At 54.7% G+C, this 16,272-nt stretch overlaps 1 protein-coding gene across 2 annotated transcripts in view; it reads left to right on the forward strand.

The window, feature by feature from the left end:
* LOC144937846 (steroidogenic factor 1-like) overlaps nucleotides 1-16,272 on the forward strand; it is an 88,782-nt gene that overhangs the window by 43,171 nt on the left and 29,339 nt on the right. For both annotated transcript variants that reach the window (XM_078865365.1, XM_078865364.1), the window contains exons 3-4: nucleotides 719-860; nucleotides 4,272-5,455. In XM_078865365.1, coding sequence (XP_078721491.1) covers nucleotides 719-860; nucleotides 4,272-5,455 — 1,326 coding nt within the window. The remainder of the gene's footprint in view (nucleotides 1-718; nucleotides 861-4,271; nucleotides 5,456-16,272) is intronic.

Consider the following 16,272-nt stretch of genomic DNA (forward strand, 5'->3'; position numbering starts at 1 on the left):
CTCGACACACCTGTGCACCAGTGACAACAACAACAACAACACATACACCCGGGTTTCCTTTACAACACACCTGTTCTTCTGTTAAGATAAACAAACAAAAATGCACACATCCATATTGATATCATTTACTTAAAAAATGTGTAGAGTTTCTCGTAATAAAGAGTGTGATATTTATATATTTTGCACCCCAGGCATTTCTTGTAGTAGAGGCCCACTGTCTCAATGTGCTGTGACCTGCAAAGGAAAGTTCACTCGCTGATTGATTTATCGATTGCGGAGATACATTATCTCGCTTACCTACGTGTGTGCGTACGTGCGTGTGCGTGTGTGTGGGCCGTGGTGGCGTGTGGCTGATGGGTTCGTGCGGGAGTGGTAGTGTAGTGGTTAGCGCGATGCCCTATGAATGTTTGTATGCATGTTGCATTCCTTTCGCACCGAGCGTAGCCAACCGCGCTAAACAGGGGTGCATCGAACCCGAGTTCGATTCGGCCAACACCAATGCCGATTATCTGAACTGGTCCTGGGCCTCCCCGAGGTCGACTCAGCCTGAAATGAGTACCTGTGTGGTGTTGGCCATGCCAGCCATTCAGAGGTGCTCGCTAACAGCACTTGCCCCAAAAGTCTGTCCTTCTTTCGTATGGTCTGTTAATACTCTGTCAAGGCTACACGGGTGATATTTGTCTTGTCTTGGTACGCACACGTGTGCCCGCGCCTGCAGGGCTTCTTCAAGCGCACGGTGCAGAACAACAAGCGCTACACGTGCATCGAGAGCCAGAGCTGCCCCATCGACAAGACCCAGCGCAAGCGCTGCCCCTACTGCCGCTTCCAGAAGTGTCTCAGCGTGGGCATGAAGCTGGAAGGTGAGCTCTGTCGCTCTCTCTCCGGCTCAACTCGGGTGCTGTTGCTTTACACGCCCTCTATATATATATAAAAACATCGTTCGCAAGTTTATATTTCGCCACCGCCACCCGACACAGCCAATTGGTGAGGTGTGGCGTGTACACAATGCGTAGCCAATGAGTTGCTACTTGGGCACACACACCGCCGGTGTGCTGGAGAGCAAACCCACAGCATTTACAAGTTTATGATTCAGAAATAAATGGATAGCGTGGTTTGCTGGACCACAGCTCCAAAAAGGCGTCAATGAAATGACAAGTGGCCGGAAGCAGACAGCACCGTGAAAGCGCGTGGAATAAAATAATTAAACGCGTTCCTTGACTTGAGCAGGGTTATTCTTGTTATTATTATTATCGCTATATATATCCTAAATAGAATTAGAATTGAAAGTTTCCTGAAATAGACGATGGCGGTGAGGAGGAGAAATTCCAAAATGGAGCAGTGTGGAATTAAGGGTGCAGGTAACAAGGGGGAGAGAGACAGAGGGGGAGAAATTTCCAGACTGCGGAAGCAGCATGAGGAGATGGAGCGACGGAGGAGCCGTTAGTGCTGGGATCCGTGCCGGACACTTGGGTTCAGCGTCGGCAATAGCGAGTTGCCTGAGAGCCATTCAGCCAGAGTGTGTCATCAGACGTAAGGTAATGCTTTGGTTGGCATTATTACAAACCCTCTTTATACGTGTGTAAATACGGCTCGGTTTAAATACACACACATTTATATAAATACAATCCATGGCACAAAAGCTTTGCCAATTATTCTCCTATACAAATGTGAGTTTTTCAGCGTCATTTTTTGGAGTCTCCACGCCACCTCCCCCCCCCCCCCCACATTCCCGCTCGCGGTCAGTTAATATCGGCTCCTAACAAGCAAACAAAAAAACCCTACCGTTTTGTGAAGCTGCGTTAATGCAGAGACACTCCTTTCTGTCCGGCCGTTAATTAATTTAGCGTGAGTGCCCGATTGTGCCGGGACCTCGACACGGTGATGATGAAGCTGTGCCTCCCCCCCCACTGCACAGACCCCCCCCCCCCTCCGCCCCCCCAACACCTCGCACCGCCGCTTTGTGTGTGCGCCGAGTGTACGCGTTGCACGAAAGCACTCGGCGCCGAGGCCTCTGCGTGCTATTCACCGATTGCCGAGACCACGTGTAGCACAGAGACAAAGATCCCCCGTGTAGCGTGAACAGACTGTTGTGGCAAGTGCTATTAGCAATTAGCGCCTATGAAGGCCCGCACGGCACACGAGGGGGTTGAGTGGCCAACACCACGCCCGGCCGCCTTTGTCTCCCCATTGGTGATGTTTACACACCGCACCAGGTACTCATTTGAGGCTGAGTGGACATAGGGGAGGCCCATGACCGGGTCAGATAATCGTCACTGGTGTTGATGGCTGGAATCAAACTCAGGTCGCCGGGTTTGTAGTGCATTGCGATAACTGCTACACTACCGCTCCCAACATGCATGCAGGCACACACAGACACGCACATTCACCCTCGCACACACGTCATTCAGCCTAAACAAACATGCTCTCTCTTGCAGCACGTAGGCATTCGTTTTCATAATTTGTGAAATGTTCCCGATATGCTGAGGTCTGTTTCCAAAGCACATGTATGGAGGACAATAATTTCTATATTAAAAAAAAATTGTTATTGTTATTATTAAGGCAGTGCATCTGCGAGGACAAATAACACATTCTCTGAATTATCTATTTTTTCTGCTGTATTGCAAAGAAAAAGTTGCGGGTGAGTCTCATTGTCTGGTAGGTGTGAGTGTGCGTGAGTGTTAGTGAGCATGTGTGTTAGTGTGTGCACATGTTACTGCATGTGTGTGCATCTGTGTGTGCTGATGTGTGTGTACTTATCATAGAATTAGGAAAATACATAGGCTGACGTTTTGGCAACTTACCCTTTGTCAGAGAAATTGGCAGGATCATTGGCCGACATGCAGTTGGAGATCGTACTGCACACTGTGGGGCCCTTGGATGCAGTTGACAAATTGTCAACATTGACAATTTGTCAAATGCTTTTCTTAAAATAAAACCACACAAACATTTCCATTTGTCGACACTGAATAGCAAACAATCCATTCACATTTAGTTTACATTTTACACGTAGGCTTTCACGACCAATATTATGTATCATTCATAATGTTTTTTTTTTAATTTGGGGTAGGTCTTGCAAAACTTTGTCCTAAACCCTCCGCCACCCGACCGAGCCAAACAAATGAAGTTGTCACATGATGGGCAAAAATATGCCAATACATTTGGAGGAATATTAAAAAGTGCAAGGCTTTTTGTCAATTCCATGCGTAGACATTTCACCGGCGATTACACCGAGTAACAGCAGCATGATCATCATAATCAGCTGTTGCCTGCAGCTGAGCTCTCGCCAGATTAGCTCCGTCGGGCGGCGGTGGCTATCGCTTAAAAAATCGCCGTCCGCACCTCCGCCACGATCAAACCCAAAACAAAACCAATCGCGAGCCTAACCTCCCGCGCTGCGAAGCCGCCACCGAGCGTGGTGAGCCACAGCAAGGGAGGCGAATGCCGCCGGTTGGGGAAGTTTTAAGCGCACGAGGTCCCTGGCTGGGGGTAGCGCTCGGTCGTTTTTTGCCCGGAGAGTCTCCGCGACGGCTGCCGACTGGCACCTGCGAACAGCAGCAGAGACGGACGCTTCGGGCCAAAGACATTCTTGCCATCCCCCGCCCCCTCCCTCCCCCCCCCTGGGGGGCCGTAGGATGAGCACATTCGAAATCGCGCAAACGAAGAGGCCCAATTCCCACGAACCACGCGGCGCAGCGCGGGAGCCAACGTTTCGTGGTACTAGCGGGGGCCAAGACGAACGATTTAGGATTGAGTGTGGTGGGCGGAGGAGGGAGGAGATGGGGGATTGCAGTTGAATGGAGTTGTGCGTGAAGCAGCGTTTCATATCTGCCTCCGCTGTGTGTTTGCATCTGCGTTCGTCATTATCGCGGCGCAACACAAGTTTGTCGAGTTTTCATTTCGCATTGAAACCCGCGAGAACAACATTCTTCTTTTTTCTCGGTTGCAACGCGCACACACGCAGCCACCCTCTGGGAGTCCGTGCAGATGGAGTGTGCGTGTGCTTTGTAACGGCGTAGATATGCAGCCCCAGAGCAGCCATAAAAATGCGTTGCAGCTCGAGGCCCCCCCCCCCCCCCAATCGTGTATGGCACATGACAGCGTTTGCGTTACATCGCACGCATCGCGTTCAAAATCGGTTTAAATCTAATGGATTCCCTGCCACGCGCCACGCAGCTGAAACCGATCGATCATCGCCCCCCCCCCCCCCCCGGCCTCTCCCCATCACAATGGCGTTGCCGCTCACGGTTGATCCTTTTCGTTGTTCCCGCCAGCCGTGCGAGCCGACCGCATGCGCGGCGGAAGGAACAAGTTCGGCCCCATGTACAAGCGCGACCGGGCCCTCAAGCAGCAGAAGAAGGCGATCATCCGTGCCACGAGCGGCCCTGGCATTCTCAAGATGGAGACTTCGCCGGAGCAGGCCAACCACCACCTACCGCCGCTGCACCACCACCAGAACCACAACCACCACCAGCACCACCAGCACCACCAGCACCACCACCACCACCAGCAGCAACAGCAGCAGCAGCACCACAACCACCACCAGCACCACCACCAGCACCACCACCACCAGCACGATGACTTTGAGCAGTCGGCGAGCGTGACGCCGCTGTCGTACGGCCACGGCTCGGCGCGGTGCGGCTACGCTTTCCCGGCGGTGGCGGCGGCGCCCCCGTCGGCCGGCCCGCAGTCGGAGTTCGAGCACCGGGGTCAGTTCACGGAGTCGCCGGGCGGCGTGCCGCTGCCGTGCTCCTATCCCGCGGCGTACGTCAGCCGCGGCATCAAGTCGGAGCACGGCGACCCATACGCCGACGGCTCGCCGGACGCGTACCTGTCGTCGGGCGTGCCCGGCTACTCGCCGATAGAGCGCCACGCCGACCCGTACGGCGTCCACGACCACGCCGCCGACTCGCCCGTCTACCCGGTCCTGCGCGTCTCGCCGGGCTGCGCCGGGCTGGCCGCGTCGCCCGCCTACCCGGGCGCCACGGTGTCGCCGTCCTACCCCGGCGTCGGCGCTTCCCCCGGCTACCCGAGCGCGGCGGGGAGCGGCGCTTCGCCGCTGCTGGCGCCGCCGCCGCCGGCGCCGCGGGCGCCGCCGCCGGACGCCGCGGTGCCGCAGCTGCTCGCCGAGCTGATGCGGTGCGAGCCGGACGAGGAGACGACGCGGGCGCGCGTCACGGCGCAGCTGCAGCAGGACGAGTGGGGGGTCGGCGGCGGGGTCGGCGGAGGAGTCGCGGGTTTGGGGCCTGGCGCCGGCTGTCTCAACGCCTTCGCCGGGGCGGGCGCCGTCGGCCGGGCGCGGCACGCGGGCGCGGCGTTGGCGTCGCACCACCACCACCACCACCTGCCCCGCGCCGACCACCCCTCGGCGTTCGCCCTCATGTGCAAGATGGCCGACCAGACGCTGTTCACGCTGGTCGAGTGGGCGAGGAGCAGCGTCTTCTTCCGCGAGTTGAAGGTGCGTGGGTTCACAACGCTGCGGTCATGCTCCACGAGGAACCGAATTCGCGGCACGGAAGCCGTCGATGCAAAACACGCTGGCAAATTGTGCCTTGTTCTGCTCCGGTTCGTGTGTCCCCGTTTTGGTGTGTGAACCTTCGATCGATCTGTCCGGTTTTCAGTCCCCGATAGCATTGCAGCTGCACAAGTTAAACTCACGGTGGATCATCACGGACGGATGCGATGCGTGGACGCTCGCAACCTCAGTTGGCGTGCGTTAAAAAATCCGCCTGTGTGCCCCCGTTCGTTTATCGTGTACTTCGTGCGGGGTTGCGTAGGCCTTGTTTGAAACATTCACAGTCGCTCGGACGCTTAAAAATACAAAGGTTACTTAGAGAGAGGATGTTTTGCACGGCCACGTGTCTCTAAAGAGTGGTTGCAGAGTTGTTCCACGGTAAAAGTTCATAACGGGGGCGGGGGGGGGGGGTACTGGGGGCGGGGGGGCTTGACACTCTTTCTCGAGCTCGAGCAGCGGAGGTTGTTCGCTGCCATGAACATTGCTGCCGAAAAACCCACTGCCCATATGTTTTTACATCCAACATTTACTTTTTTACCAGGTAAGGCCCACTGAGCAATAGAGATCTTTGTCAGAAGCGACCTGGCCATCACTGATGATAGTTTCAACGATGCGGCCTATCATCGCGTGGACATCTACAGCAGCCAATCACCTCTGAACGCGGGACGCCGATTCTAAACGTGGAGGTAGCAAACCGGAGGAGCCGGAGAAAAATCCACGCGAGCATTGAAACAGGCCTCAAGAGATCTGGGCCTCGTTTTGCCGCTACGGCGTTGGCCCTGTGCGCAGGTGTCGCCACCTCTGTCCTTTTATTTTGCCACCTTTGTGTTTAACGCGCCGACGAGATAAATACGTGTGTGTGTTGCGTGTTGCATGCACGCTTTGTGGAAACCGTCGACCCACAAGTTCAATTCCCGCCCGTGGGTCGCGTCGGTGCCGAGTGCGATCCGGACCGGTCCTGGGTCATTTCCCGCGTGGTGAAGTATGGTCAAACGACGTCGCGTAGTTGCCGTGGGTCCTGGTGCAAGCGATGAAACACAGCCCCCTGTCAAATGTAGCCCGGTGGCCCGCCCCCCCCCACCACTGCCTCCCGGTGCAGTTACACCGCCTGCGAACTCGCTAGCTAGGCCACCGAGGACGCGGCATAATGGAGACATTCATCCAGAAGTGAATTTACAAAGAACAAAATATTACTTATCATATGTGCGTGTGATATATATATAAAATAGTGTGCGTGGATTGTATCTGTACGCACACACGTGCGTGCGTTTGTGTGTATATAAAACATTGGACGGAATCATCGCGGATTCTCCCCACGGAGGAGACTTCTCGAGAAGAAAAAAAGATTCCCAGCGCTCCACGAAACTTTAAAAGATAAAACTTTATCACGTGCATTAATGGGATAAGCAGATATCGCGAGCGTTTTCTTTTTTTTTCGACGAAGCGGAGGCGAGTTACCATCTGCGTGCTCCCCCCACCCCACCCCGCCGCCCTCCGCGCGAGCCGCGCCTTCCCGCGCGCAGTGTGAATTGTTAACGAAATCTGCCTCTGGAGGCGCGGCGTTAAGAGGCGCTGGGAAACTCAGCTGCGATCGGCCACCGGTGCTCGGAGAGCCATGGGGCTCCGCGGCATGGGAAGCAACGGGGCGGGGTGGGGGGTTGGGGGGGGGGTCACCGCCGGCGCTGATGCGCAATGTGCTCCGGCAGACCCCAACGCACGTTTGAGATTTCTACAAAAAAAAACTGAATCCGCGGAAAAAGAGTTGCGACGTCACTCCAGGGCGGGCGGGGTGGTGGTGGAGGGGGTGGGGTGACGAGCGAACGATCGGATAGCGCTCGTGTCTCTTTACGGCAGCCAGACGCTAAAAGGGCCCCCCCCCTCACCCCCACCCGACCTTAGACACTCGGCTCTCGAGACTCCAAAGTTCGCACCTGGGCGGACATTCGCTGCGTGAACGGAACGGGCACGAGCGAGCGAGCGCAAGGGGCGAGGGATGAGAGTCGCTCGCCCCTGGGGCGTCTCGCTCCTCTGCACCTGTCGGTCAACGCCGCCGCCGATTCGAGCTCCGTTTCTCAGTCGCAGCTCGGAAGGGCGCGGGTTGCTTAATCGCTGTGTAGGTTTTCTCGGAGCTCGACGTCCAACGTTTCGCAAACCACGTGCTGGGAAACTAACTTCTTCGGGAACGTCGTTTGGATAAAAAAAAAACCCACCGCGGCACTCAACTCGAAAGAACACAACGGAGAGCGCTACGGTTGTTCACATTTTTAACGCGCAACTCCTCTGGCAGCTGTGTGGAGCCAGTTGTTACACAGGTAGATCGATCAGCAGTGGCGGTGGTTCATCGCTGGTTGTTTTGTAGATAACGGGGGGGTGGGGGTGGGGCGGGAGGGGTGGAATCGACTTCACAGTGAATTAGCACACAGAGAAGGCACGTCAGCGTTTCAGCGTTTGGCTGCTGCCTCCCTCTGTTGCGTCACGCTGAAGACGTGTGAGCGTGCCGCACGCGGCCGCGTTTGTGTGCGTACAGCACTTGTGTGTGTGTACGAGATTTGGGCTTTGCATTGCGCAATGACTCTGATTGTGACCGGTAGCAATCCGGATAACCGCCAGCTTCCTCTCCCCGCGGGGTGGGGGGGGGTGGATGTGGGGGGCGGTGTTTTTTTCTTCTGTCTGGTTTGGAATAAATTCTGCGAAATAAAGGATGGTAACCGTTATTAATTCCAATTCCATGAGCACGCTGCGCCACTTGTGTCTCCTGTTGATCATCGTGGCGATTCGGCTTCGTGGTTCGTCTCGACATCCACCATGACACCGTGACATCACCTCGCTGCTCGCGTGTGTGTATCTGTGTGTGTGTGGGAAGCGGTAGTGTAGGTGGAGCGGTGGTGTAGGGGGAGCGGTAGTGTAGGTGGAGCGGTGGTGCAGCGGTTAGCGCTACGCTGCGCTACGAACCCGGCAACCCGAGTTCGATTCCCGCTCACAGACAATTCCAGTGACGATTATCTGAACCTGTCCTGGGCCTCCTCTCCTAGGTCGACTCAGCCTCAAGTGATTACCCGGTGCAGTGTGTAAAACACATTGCCACTTGGGAGACAAAGGCGGTCGGGCGTGGTGCTGGCCACCTGCCCCCTCGTGTGCCGTATCGGCCTTCGTAGGTGCGACTCGCTAACAGCACTTGCCCCAACAGTCTGTTAAGCCTACACGGGGGAACTTTGTCTTTGCACCGCGGCGTTAACGATAAACATCCGATGTCGCCCAGAGCTGTGGCGAGTGCATCAACTCTCGTGGGGGTATATTCTGCGGCTCCCCGACCTCCAATTCCCCAAACTCCCTCGCCCTCCCCACTCTCTTCTCCCTCGTGGGGGAGGCGGGGGGGTGGTGAGTGGGGGGGGGGAGTATTTTCTCTCTGGAGTTCAGACCTGGACAGCTCCTGGCTGATATTAAGTCCCTGGCCATTGCGCAACGATGGACCGACCCACTGGTACCGAGGGGTAGGCGACCAAAGTGAACAACAGGAGCAATTTCTTGCGAATTCGGTACAAAATTAACCCGTAAAAACAAAGTTTTTCACTCTAAATCCTTTATATGCGTGGCGGCTAGAGTCCTCTCGTCCTCTGGCTTGAGATGGCTGCCACCTATGGGTCAGATGATTGTCTGCCACCATTAAGCAATTGGTCATTAAATATTTAAAAATGTTTCCCTAAAAAGTGTAAAATTTAGGAAACATTTTTTCACGAAAATTAATTGTCACGCACAACGAGTCTGTGTGGAAAATGTCAGCTCGATTGTATCACGGGAAGTGAGTTAAAAAACGACCGAAAGATTTGCACGGTCGTAAGCAAGCAAGCAAGCACGCAAGCAAGCAAGCGAACTTAATATAAAAGATTTAATAAAGGATTTAAAAAACTAAAAAACCTTCAATATTGCAAGAGCCACAATGCACGCGGGTGAATGCGAGACTGGCGGTCCTTGATAGATAACCGTCGCGAAGCGGCGGTCCTTAAGGAGCCGGGGCGCGGCTCCGGAGCCGCGGCTTTGCCGACCCCAGAGCACTAGTAGCACTGGGGCGTCGGGGCAAGAATGTGCGTTTGAGATAACCGGCGCGAGATTAGGTGCGGGCCAATCCAGTTTTTTTTTATTTCACGCACGCACGCACTTGCGTTTGCACACGCGCATGCTCAGCGATGTTTGTTTGTTAGATTTTCGCTTCACAAGCGGCGGGCATTGTGCGAGCGTTTCGCCTGCAGCCTTTGACGCATTTTGCGGGAACTTCACGGCACCGCCCGTTGTGCGCGATCGTCCACAACGCAGGCGAGCGAACGAGCGAGTGACCGAGCGAGGGTGGCGGTTCGAGATTGAAGGGGCGGAGGCCTGCGAGGTTTCATTCGTCGCCTCTGGCATGGTGAGCCCGTCGGGAAATCTCACCGCGCGGGAATCGTTCTCGCGCCTCCTTGTGCGGGCTGTCGCTACGATGCGGACGATGACTACGACAACGACGATGACGACGACGATGCGTGCCAGTTGCAATTGAAGAGGGTTGTGCCGCTTGCTTCCGGCGGGGCTTGGAGAGCCACTCGGAGCTCGCACTCGAGGAGAGTCGGAACGATTCTGTGCGGCGAGAGGAGGAAAGCGACCGCAGCGGAAAAAAAGCGAGAAAATTTCACACGCTGCGTAGTCCCTCTTCATGACTGTTTACTCGAAGCGTGGGGAAGTTCACCCCCCCCCCACGTGCCCCCTGTCCGATTATTTGATTCACTCGAGCACGATTCAGGATTGCGATGGCATTCAAGAAGAATCGTTCCTTTTTCACATCTATTTCATCTGTGCTGTCTAATTTTATTTTACCACTGAGCTAAATGGCTCTTTTGCAGGAGCGGCCTGGCTGTTACAAATGATAGCTCAACAGAAGTGGCTTATCACGTGGAAATTCATAGCGTCCAAATACTCTAAACGAGTGATGTTGATTCTAAATGTGGAAGGGAAAAAAACTGGAGGACCCGGAGAAAAATCCACGCCACCATGGGGAGAGACACGCAAACTCCAAATATACAGGCGTCAATAGGTCGGGATTGGACCCACGCTTTCCTGCATACCAGGTTAACATCTCGCCACCACGGCACCCCTCATTGTGGTGAACGAAACTGGTCGCTGGCTGCAGGAGGTCACATGAACCAACAGCATACAACTTAAATATATATAAACAATTACAAATTTAGATTTAAAGCTTTCGTGACTGCAGGGATTCATATTCTTGGTTCTTTCGGTTAAGGCACGTAGAAGGGAAATAAAAAAATAATAAAAATATAAAACAATACAATTCTCACGACGTTTCGACCGCAACACAAGCAATGATCGAAACGTCGTGAGAATTGTATTGTTTTATATTCTTATGATTTTATTATTTCGCTTCTACGTGACTTACCGAAAGAACCAAGAATATAATGATACATTTCTCACGTATTTAACCGCATTGTGATCCTGAGCTTCAGAAGAAATGTCGAATTCACGCACTGTGACACCTCTTATTAATGGCATTTACCGCAGACATCCACAGACAGCGCCTCCGGGAAATGGATATCTTGAGGATAGGCAGCTCCCCTGCCATTGGAAGGTGGAATTTATGGCACTGGCTTTGGGTCACCTCAGCCAGAGCAAGAGACATAAGCTCATTCAAGCGCGGTCACATTCGTCACATTTTAATTCCCGTGACTTGGCCTTTCGTTGAAATCTATCGATGAGGTCTCCGGCGCATGGGTTCCAATTGATAAGTAGGAGCGATGGCTCGGATTGTTTGAATCAAAACGTGTTTCGCCCAAATGGAATTTGTTTCACCTTCGAGGGCTGCGACTGGCGTCCGTGTGCTGTGCTCCACGCGCTGGTGTCACGGGAACATCCGGGTTTGCGACAAAGCCAAAAACAGTCGAAAGTTATTTCCTGCACAGATGGCTGTTCAAGCTGCACTCATCTCCTGTTTACAACCCCTGAACCAGTGGCGGAAACTCCACGTTCCTCTGCTGGGGGCGAGTTTTATCAACAACCCCCAGCCATTCAGATTCTGTCTTTCCGACAGACCTGGTCTTCACCTGAGGACGGCTGCTTGCGTTGTGGCTGAAACGTCGTGAGAATTATTTTATGATGTTTTATTTTTATTATTTTATTATTTCCCTTCTACGTGACTTTACCGAAAGAACCAAGAAGAAGGATCCGAAGTCTCAACCTTCCCGAGCGCGAGCCGCTCGCTCTGTCGCTCATCGTGGCTCGCGACCTCCCCAACGTGCGTTAGAATTATCTCCGGCACGGCGTCAACGAGGGTGGACAAAATGTGGATTGCGGTACGAGTTGGTAAACTTTCCACGTCCAAGGGTGGGAACAACGATGGGAAAGAAAAAAAACAACCACTTCACGATTGGACTCGCAATCGCCCGCACCTCACAGCGCCCGAGCTGTACACGTCAGAAATTGCGCGTCCGCCTTCGCGCGTAAACACGCGCGCACAGCGCCCCGTCGATGCGACTCCACGGCCAAACCCGGTGTCATCCTTCCTGCCAAAAAAACTCCTCTTAAGGCAGCTCACGGATTTCCTTCCAGCGACTGCAGCGCCCGGTGCTCGTCGACTCACATGATTTGACCGGCAGTTTCCCCCCCCCCTCCCCCCCCTCGTGCCCGTTGATGTTTTGGGCACCGCGTTTCTGGAGGAGGGCGCTTCCACGCGGGGAAATGTGCGCGCGGGTGCACCGACGTTGATCGCTCGCAGGAGAAACTCCCACAGGCGCTCTCACAACCGGCCAGCCGCACGGCCACCCATGTACACAGCCATCTACCCAGCCACCCAGCCACCACGCTGTTACCTACTCATTCACTCAGCCACCCTACCACCCAGGTACACAGCCATCTATCCAGCCACCCAGCCACCCTACCACCCATGTACACAACCATCTACCCAGCCACCCAGCCACCGCACTGTTACCTACTCATTCACTCAGCCACCCTACCACCCAGGTACACAGCCATCTACCCAGCCACCCAGCCACCACGCTGTTACCTTCTCATTCACTCAGCCACCCTACCACCCATGTACACAGCCATCTACCCAGCCACCCAGCCACCACGCTGTTACCTACTCATTCACCCAGCCACCCTACCACCCAGGTACACAGCCATCTACCCAGCCACACCGCCACTCTGCCACTGGGTACCAGGTTAAAGTTGTTTGCCTCAGGGACACCGAAGCAGAAAGGATCCTTCCCAAACAAGTTTGCACTGCTCTGTTTGGTTTCGTGAGACGCGTGTATATAGGCAGACTCCATTCGGTGTCTCCACGTAAAATAAGATAGTTTTTAGTCCATCAGACAATAGCCAACAGGCTGATGGACTCAAGCAGTGGCATTACTGTGTTATAGTGCATTGTTCATATTGGCTACGATGAAGGGGCATTGCCCAAATCGATTGCCTCGTGTATCTATTTTCCTCTGCCCAGCAGTGTTAGTGATGAATGAGAGTTTTTTTACTACTTTTCTTTCAACTAAATGTCCCGTTTGCACACCACTGCTCTACCCCACTCCCCCCGCTTCTCTGTTCTTTACATTTCTGTTTTATCTCTCTCTCTGCTCTCTCTCTCTCTCCCTCAGCTCTCTCCGCACTCTCTCTCCGCTCTCCTTCTCCCTCCCTCCCTCTCTCTCGTGTGTTTTTTTGCCGTTCTTGTTGGGCTACTCAGACGGCCGCGTGTTTTGAGACGGATTACCGGGCTGTACCAACAGCTGTCATCCTCGCTCGCAGAAGCGGGGAGGCTCTGAGTGACCTTTGTTTGAAATGGGAATTACGCTCCACTCCAGGGGGATCTCTGCCAACAGGGAAGTGGGGTCCGTCGTCGTCCGTGATGCCACTCACACCGCCTCTGCTGTTTAACCTCGTCGTGTCCTCGTCATTCCGGTCTAGTCGCCCCCCCCCCTCTGATGCCTCCCTCACCCTCGCCCCCACCCACCACCCCCCACTCCCGCCCACCCGCCCACCCACCCACCCAACCAACCAACCACCCACCCACCTACCCCCCCACCCACCCGCCCACCCACCCGCGCCCCCACCCACCCACCCACCCGCCCACCCTCCCACCCACCCAACCACCCACCCACCTACCCACCGACCCACCCACCCACCTACCCACCCACCCATCCACCCACCCACCTACCCACCCACCTACCCACCCACCCAACCACCCGCCCACCCTCCCACCCACCCAACCACCCGCCCACCCACCCAACCACCCGCCCACCCTCCCATCCACCCAACCACCCGCCCACCCGTCCACCCACCCATACGAACGAACGTCGAGTCGTGGACGATCGTTGTCCGTGAGTGCCGTCGCGTCGCGTGTCGCGTGTCACGTTGGTGGGCACGCACGAGCACAAATGAATGATAATGGTGGTGATGAGAACCAAAACAAATATTTTCTAAGGAAGAAGAAAAGAAACCCGATAGTGACGTTTCAGGCAATGCGCCCCCTTATTCATAGTGGAGAGATCGCGCCCTTTTTTGTTGTTGTTGCTATGACTCAAGAGCCATTTCCCGAAGCGTCCGCCTGTCACGTCTTGTTTCCTCTGCTAGTTCGGGATGTTGACGGCCCTGCTGGGTGTTTGCTGCTTTGCGTTTTTTTTTTTTGGGGGGGGGGGTCAGGGAATGGTGAGACGACGCTTTTAATCCGACGGCATAAATAACTCGGAGGAAAGTTGTTCGTGTGCTGCATCGCGGCGCTTTCAGATGCGCTTCTGCGGCCGTCCGGAAATTCTCTCCCTTCCATAGATCATCTACATTGTTTGTTATTCGTTTACCGTGCCCCCCCCCCAGCACCTCCGATTAGCACGGTTGGCTACGTGCGACAACCCCTCCTGCCTACGTCTGCCCAGCGGGATGGGGTGTGAACGTGCACGCGGCACATGGGAGTCGGTTGTTCCACGTGGTGGGGTAAAGTGTGGGGTCCTCACACCTCTTCCAAGATGTCCAACCGGCGTGTAAGAGTAGCATACCTGTCAGCTCCTTCTCGGTGCCCTACCTTATTACACAGACTGATTCAGACTCTATTGGTCACCCCGTGCCCTTAACAATCTCAACGTCCATCCTACAAAGCCCGTGTTTGAACGGCTGTACGCCGTATGGGCCTGCAAACTCTATTTCTCTGTACAAGAGTACGGGGTAAACTGTATGGGTCGACATGTATGGAGTAGGCCGAACACATTCTGAAGGGGTCTCCTCTCCAGAACTCAACTCAAGTTGGAGGCCCTTCTGCCAGCGGGCGGCGTTTTAAGCAAAGCAATTGCGTGGCTGCAATTATAAAAAAAACATTTCATTCTGCCGGGCTATGCCTGCGGGTTTCCTTCTCGAGTTTGATGGCAGCAGCCACGTGTTCAGGAGCTAAGTTCCAATCTGCTGCTGGCCACGACCCGAGTCCTTCGGGGGGTCGAGAGTTCGTGTCGTTTTGCTGCTCCTCCTCGGTTGAAGGACCCACAGTGGGTTTACAATCCCTGCAGTAATCGTGAGAATTTCCCAGCTCTGATCCTCCACCCTCATCCGCTGTCCCCTTGCATCAGTAAATACCTCGCCGGCCCTTCGGTTTCGCGCATTTGCCTTGGCGTGATCTCTTTGAAACGTGACGGGGAGCGAACGTGTCGTTTGGCAAGTTATTCTTTTGTTTTGATATGATTAATGCTTGTTCAGGGCAAATGTTTACGTCTTTATTGTGTTTTGTAGTTGCACATTTTAACGGTTGAGGAGTTTGCGCGAGCCCGCAAATTGCTTCGAGCCGAAGTCCGTTCATAAAACCGTGCGGTAGTCTCTGATCTCGCGTGCAGCGTGCTCGTGATTGTTCGGTGCGTGCACTCACACGGCTGGTGTGTAGGTGCGCGCGCGCACACGCGTGCGTTGGTGCGTCGGTGTGCATGCACATGCGTGCGTTTGCGTGCGTGTCGCAGTGTGAGCGTGCCTGTGTGGTGCAATGTGTGTGAACATCATCACTGGGGAGACAAAGGCGTGGTGGTTGGCCACCCCCCACCCCCTCGTGTGCCGTGTCGGCCTTCATAGGTGCTCGCTAACAGCGCTTGCTCGATCAGTCTGTTAAAGCTATTTGGGGGATATTTCCCTTTGTTTACGTGGGGCAGTAGTGGAGTGGTAAGAGCTCTGCCCTACGGACCTGGCCACCCGAGTTCGATTCCCGCTCGCAGCCAACATCACTAACACCTGAAGCGTTCCTGTGCCTCTCCGAGTTCGGACCCAGCATTGCACGATTTTCCTGGCGCGGTGTGTGAACATCACAACAGGGGATACAAAGGCGGTCAGGGGTGGTGACGGCCTCCATAGGCGCTCGCTGACAGCACCAGCAGTCTCTGTAGTTGATATGGGGGGGGCAGGACGGGGATCTTAGTTGGCAGAATTCCTGTTTCTCTCGTGCGGTGTGATCATTAACCTCCCTGGCTGTAAACGTCTGCACAGAGCCCCACAATGAAACGATGCGACCCCTTTGCATGTTGTGAGACACTGTGCTGTTGCCCCCTTCTGCTCTCGAGCCTGTGTAAAGTCAGCGACGTTGCGGCAGCGGCGGCGGCGTAAGAATAACCAACGTGGCGGAAGAGCGAACATATTTAGATCCTATTGCGAGCGTTTAACGATGCCGCCTAGGGTGAGGATGTATATCCTTTCACATCTGACATGGTCGCGTTGAGCCCGAGCGCGCTTTGCTAAACGAATCAGCGGTATGGAAGTGTGATTATAGC

The sequence above is a fragment of the Lampetra fluviatilis genome, chromosome 20 (genome assembly GCF_964198595.1).
Source record: "Lampetra fluviatilis chromosome 20, kcLamFluv1.1, whole genome shotgun sequence".
NCBI classification, from domain to species: Eukaryota; Metazoa; Chordata; class Hyperoartia; order Petromyzontiformes; family Petromyzontidae; genus Lampetra; species Lampetra fluviatilis.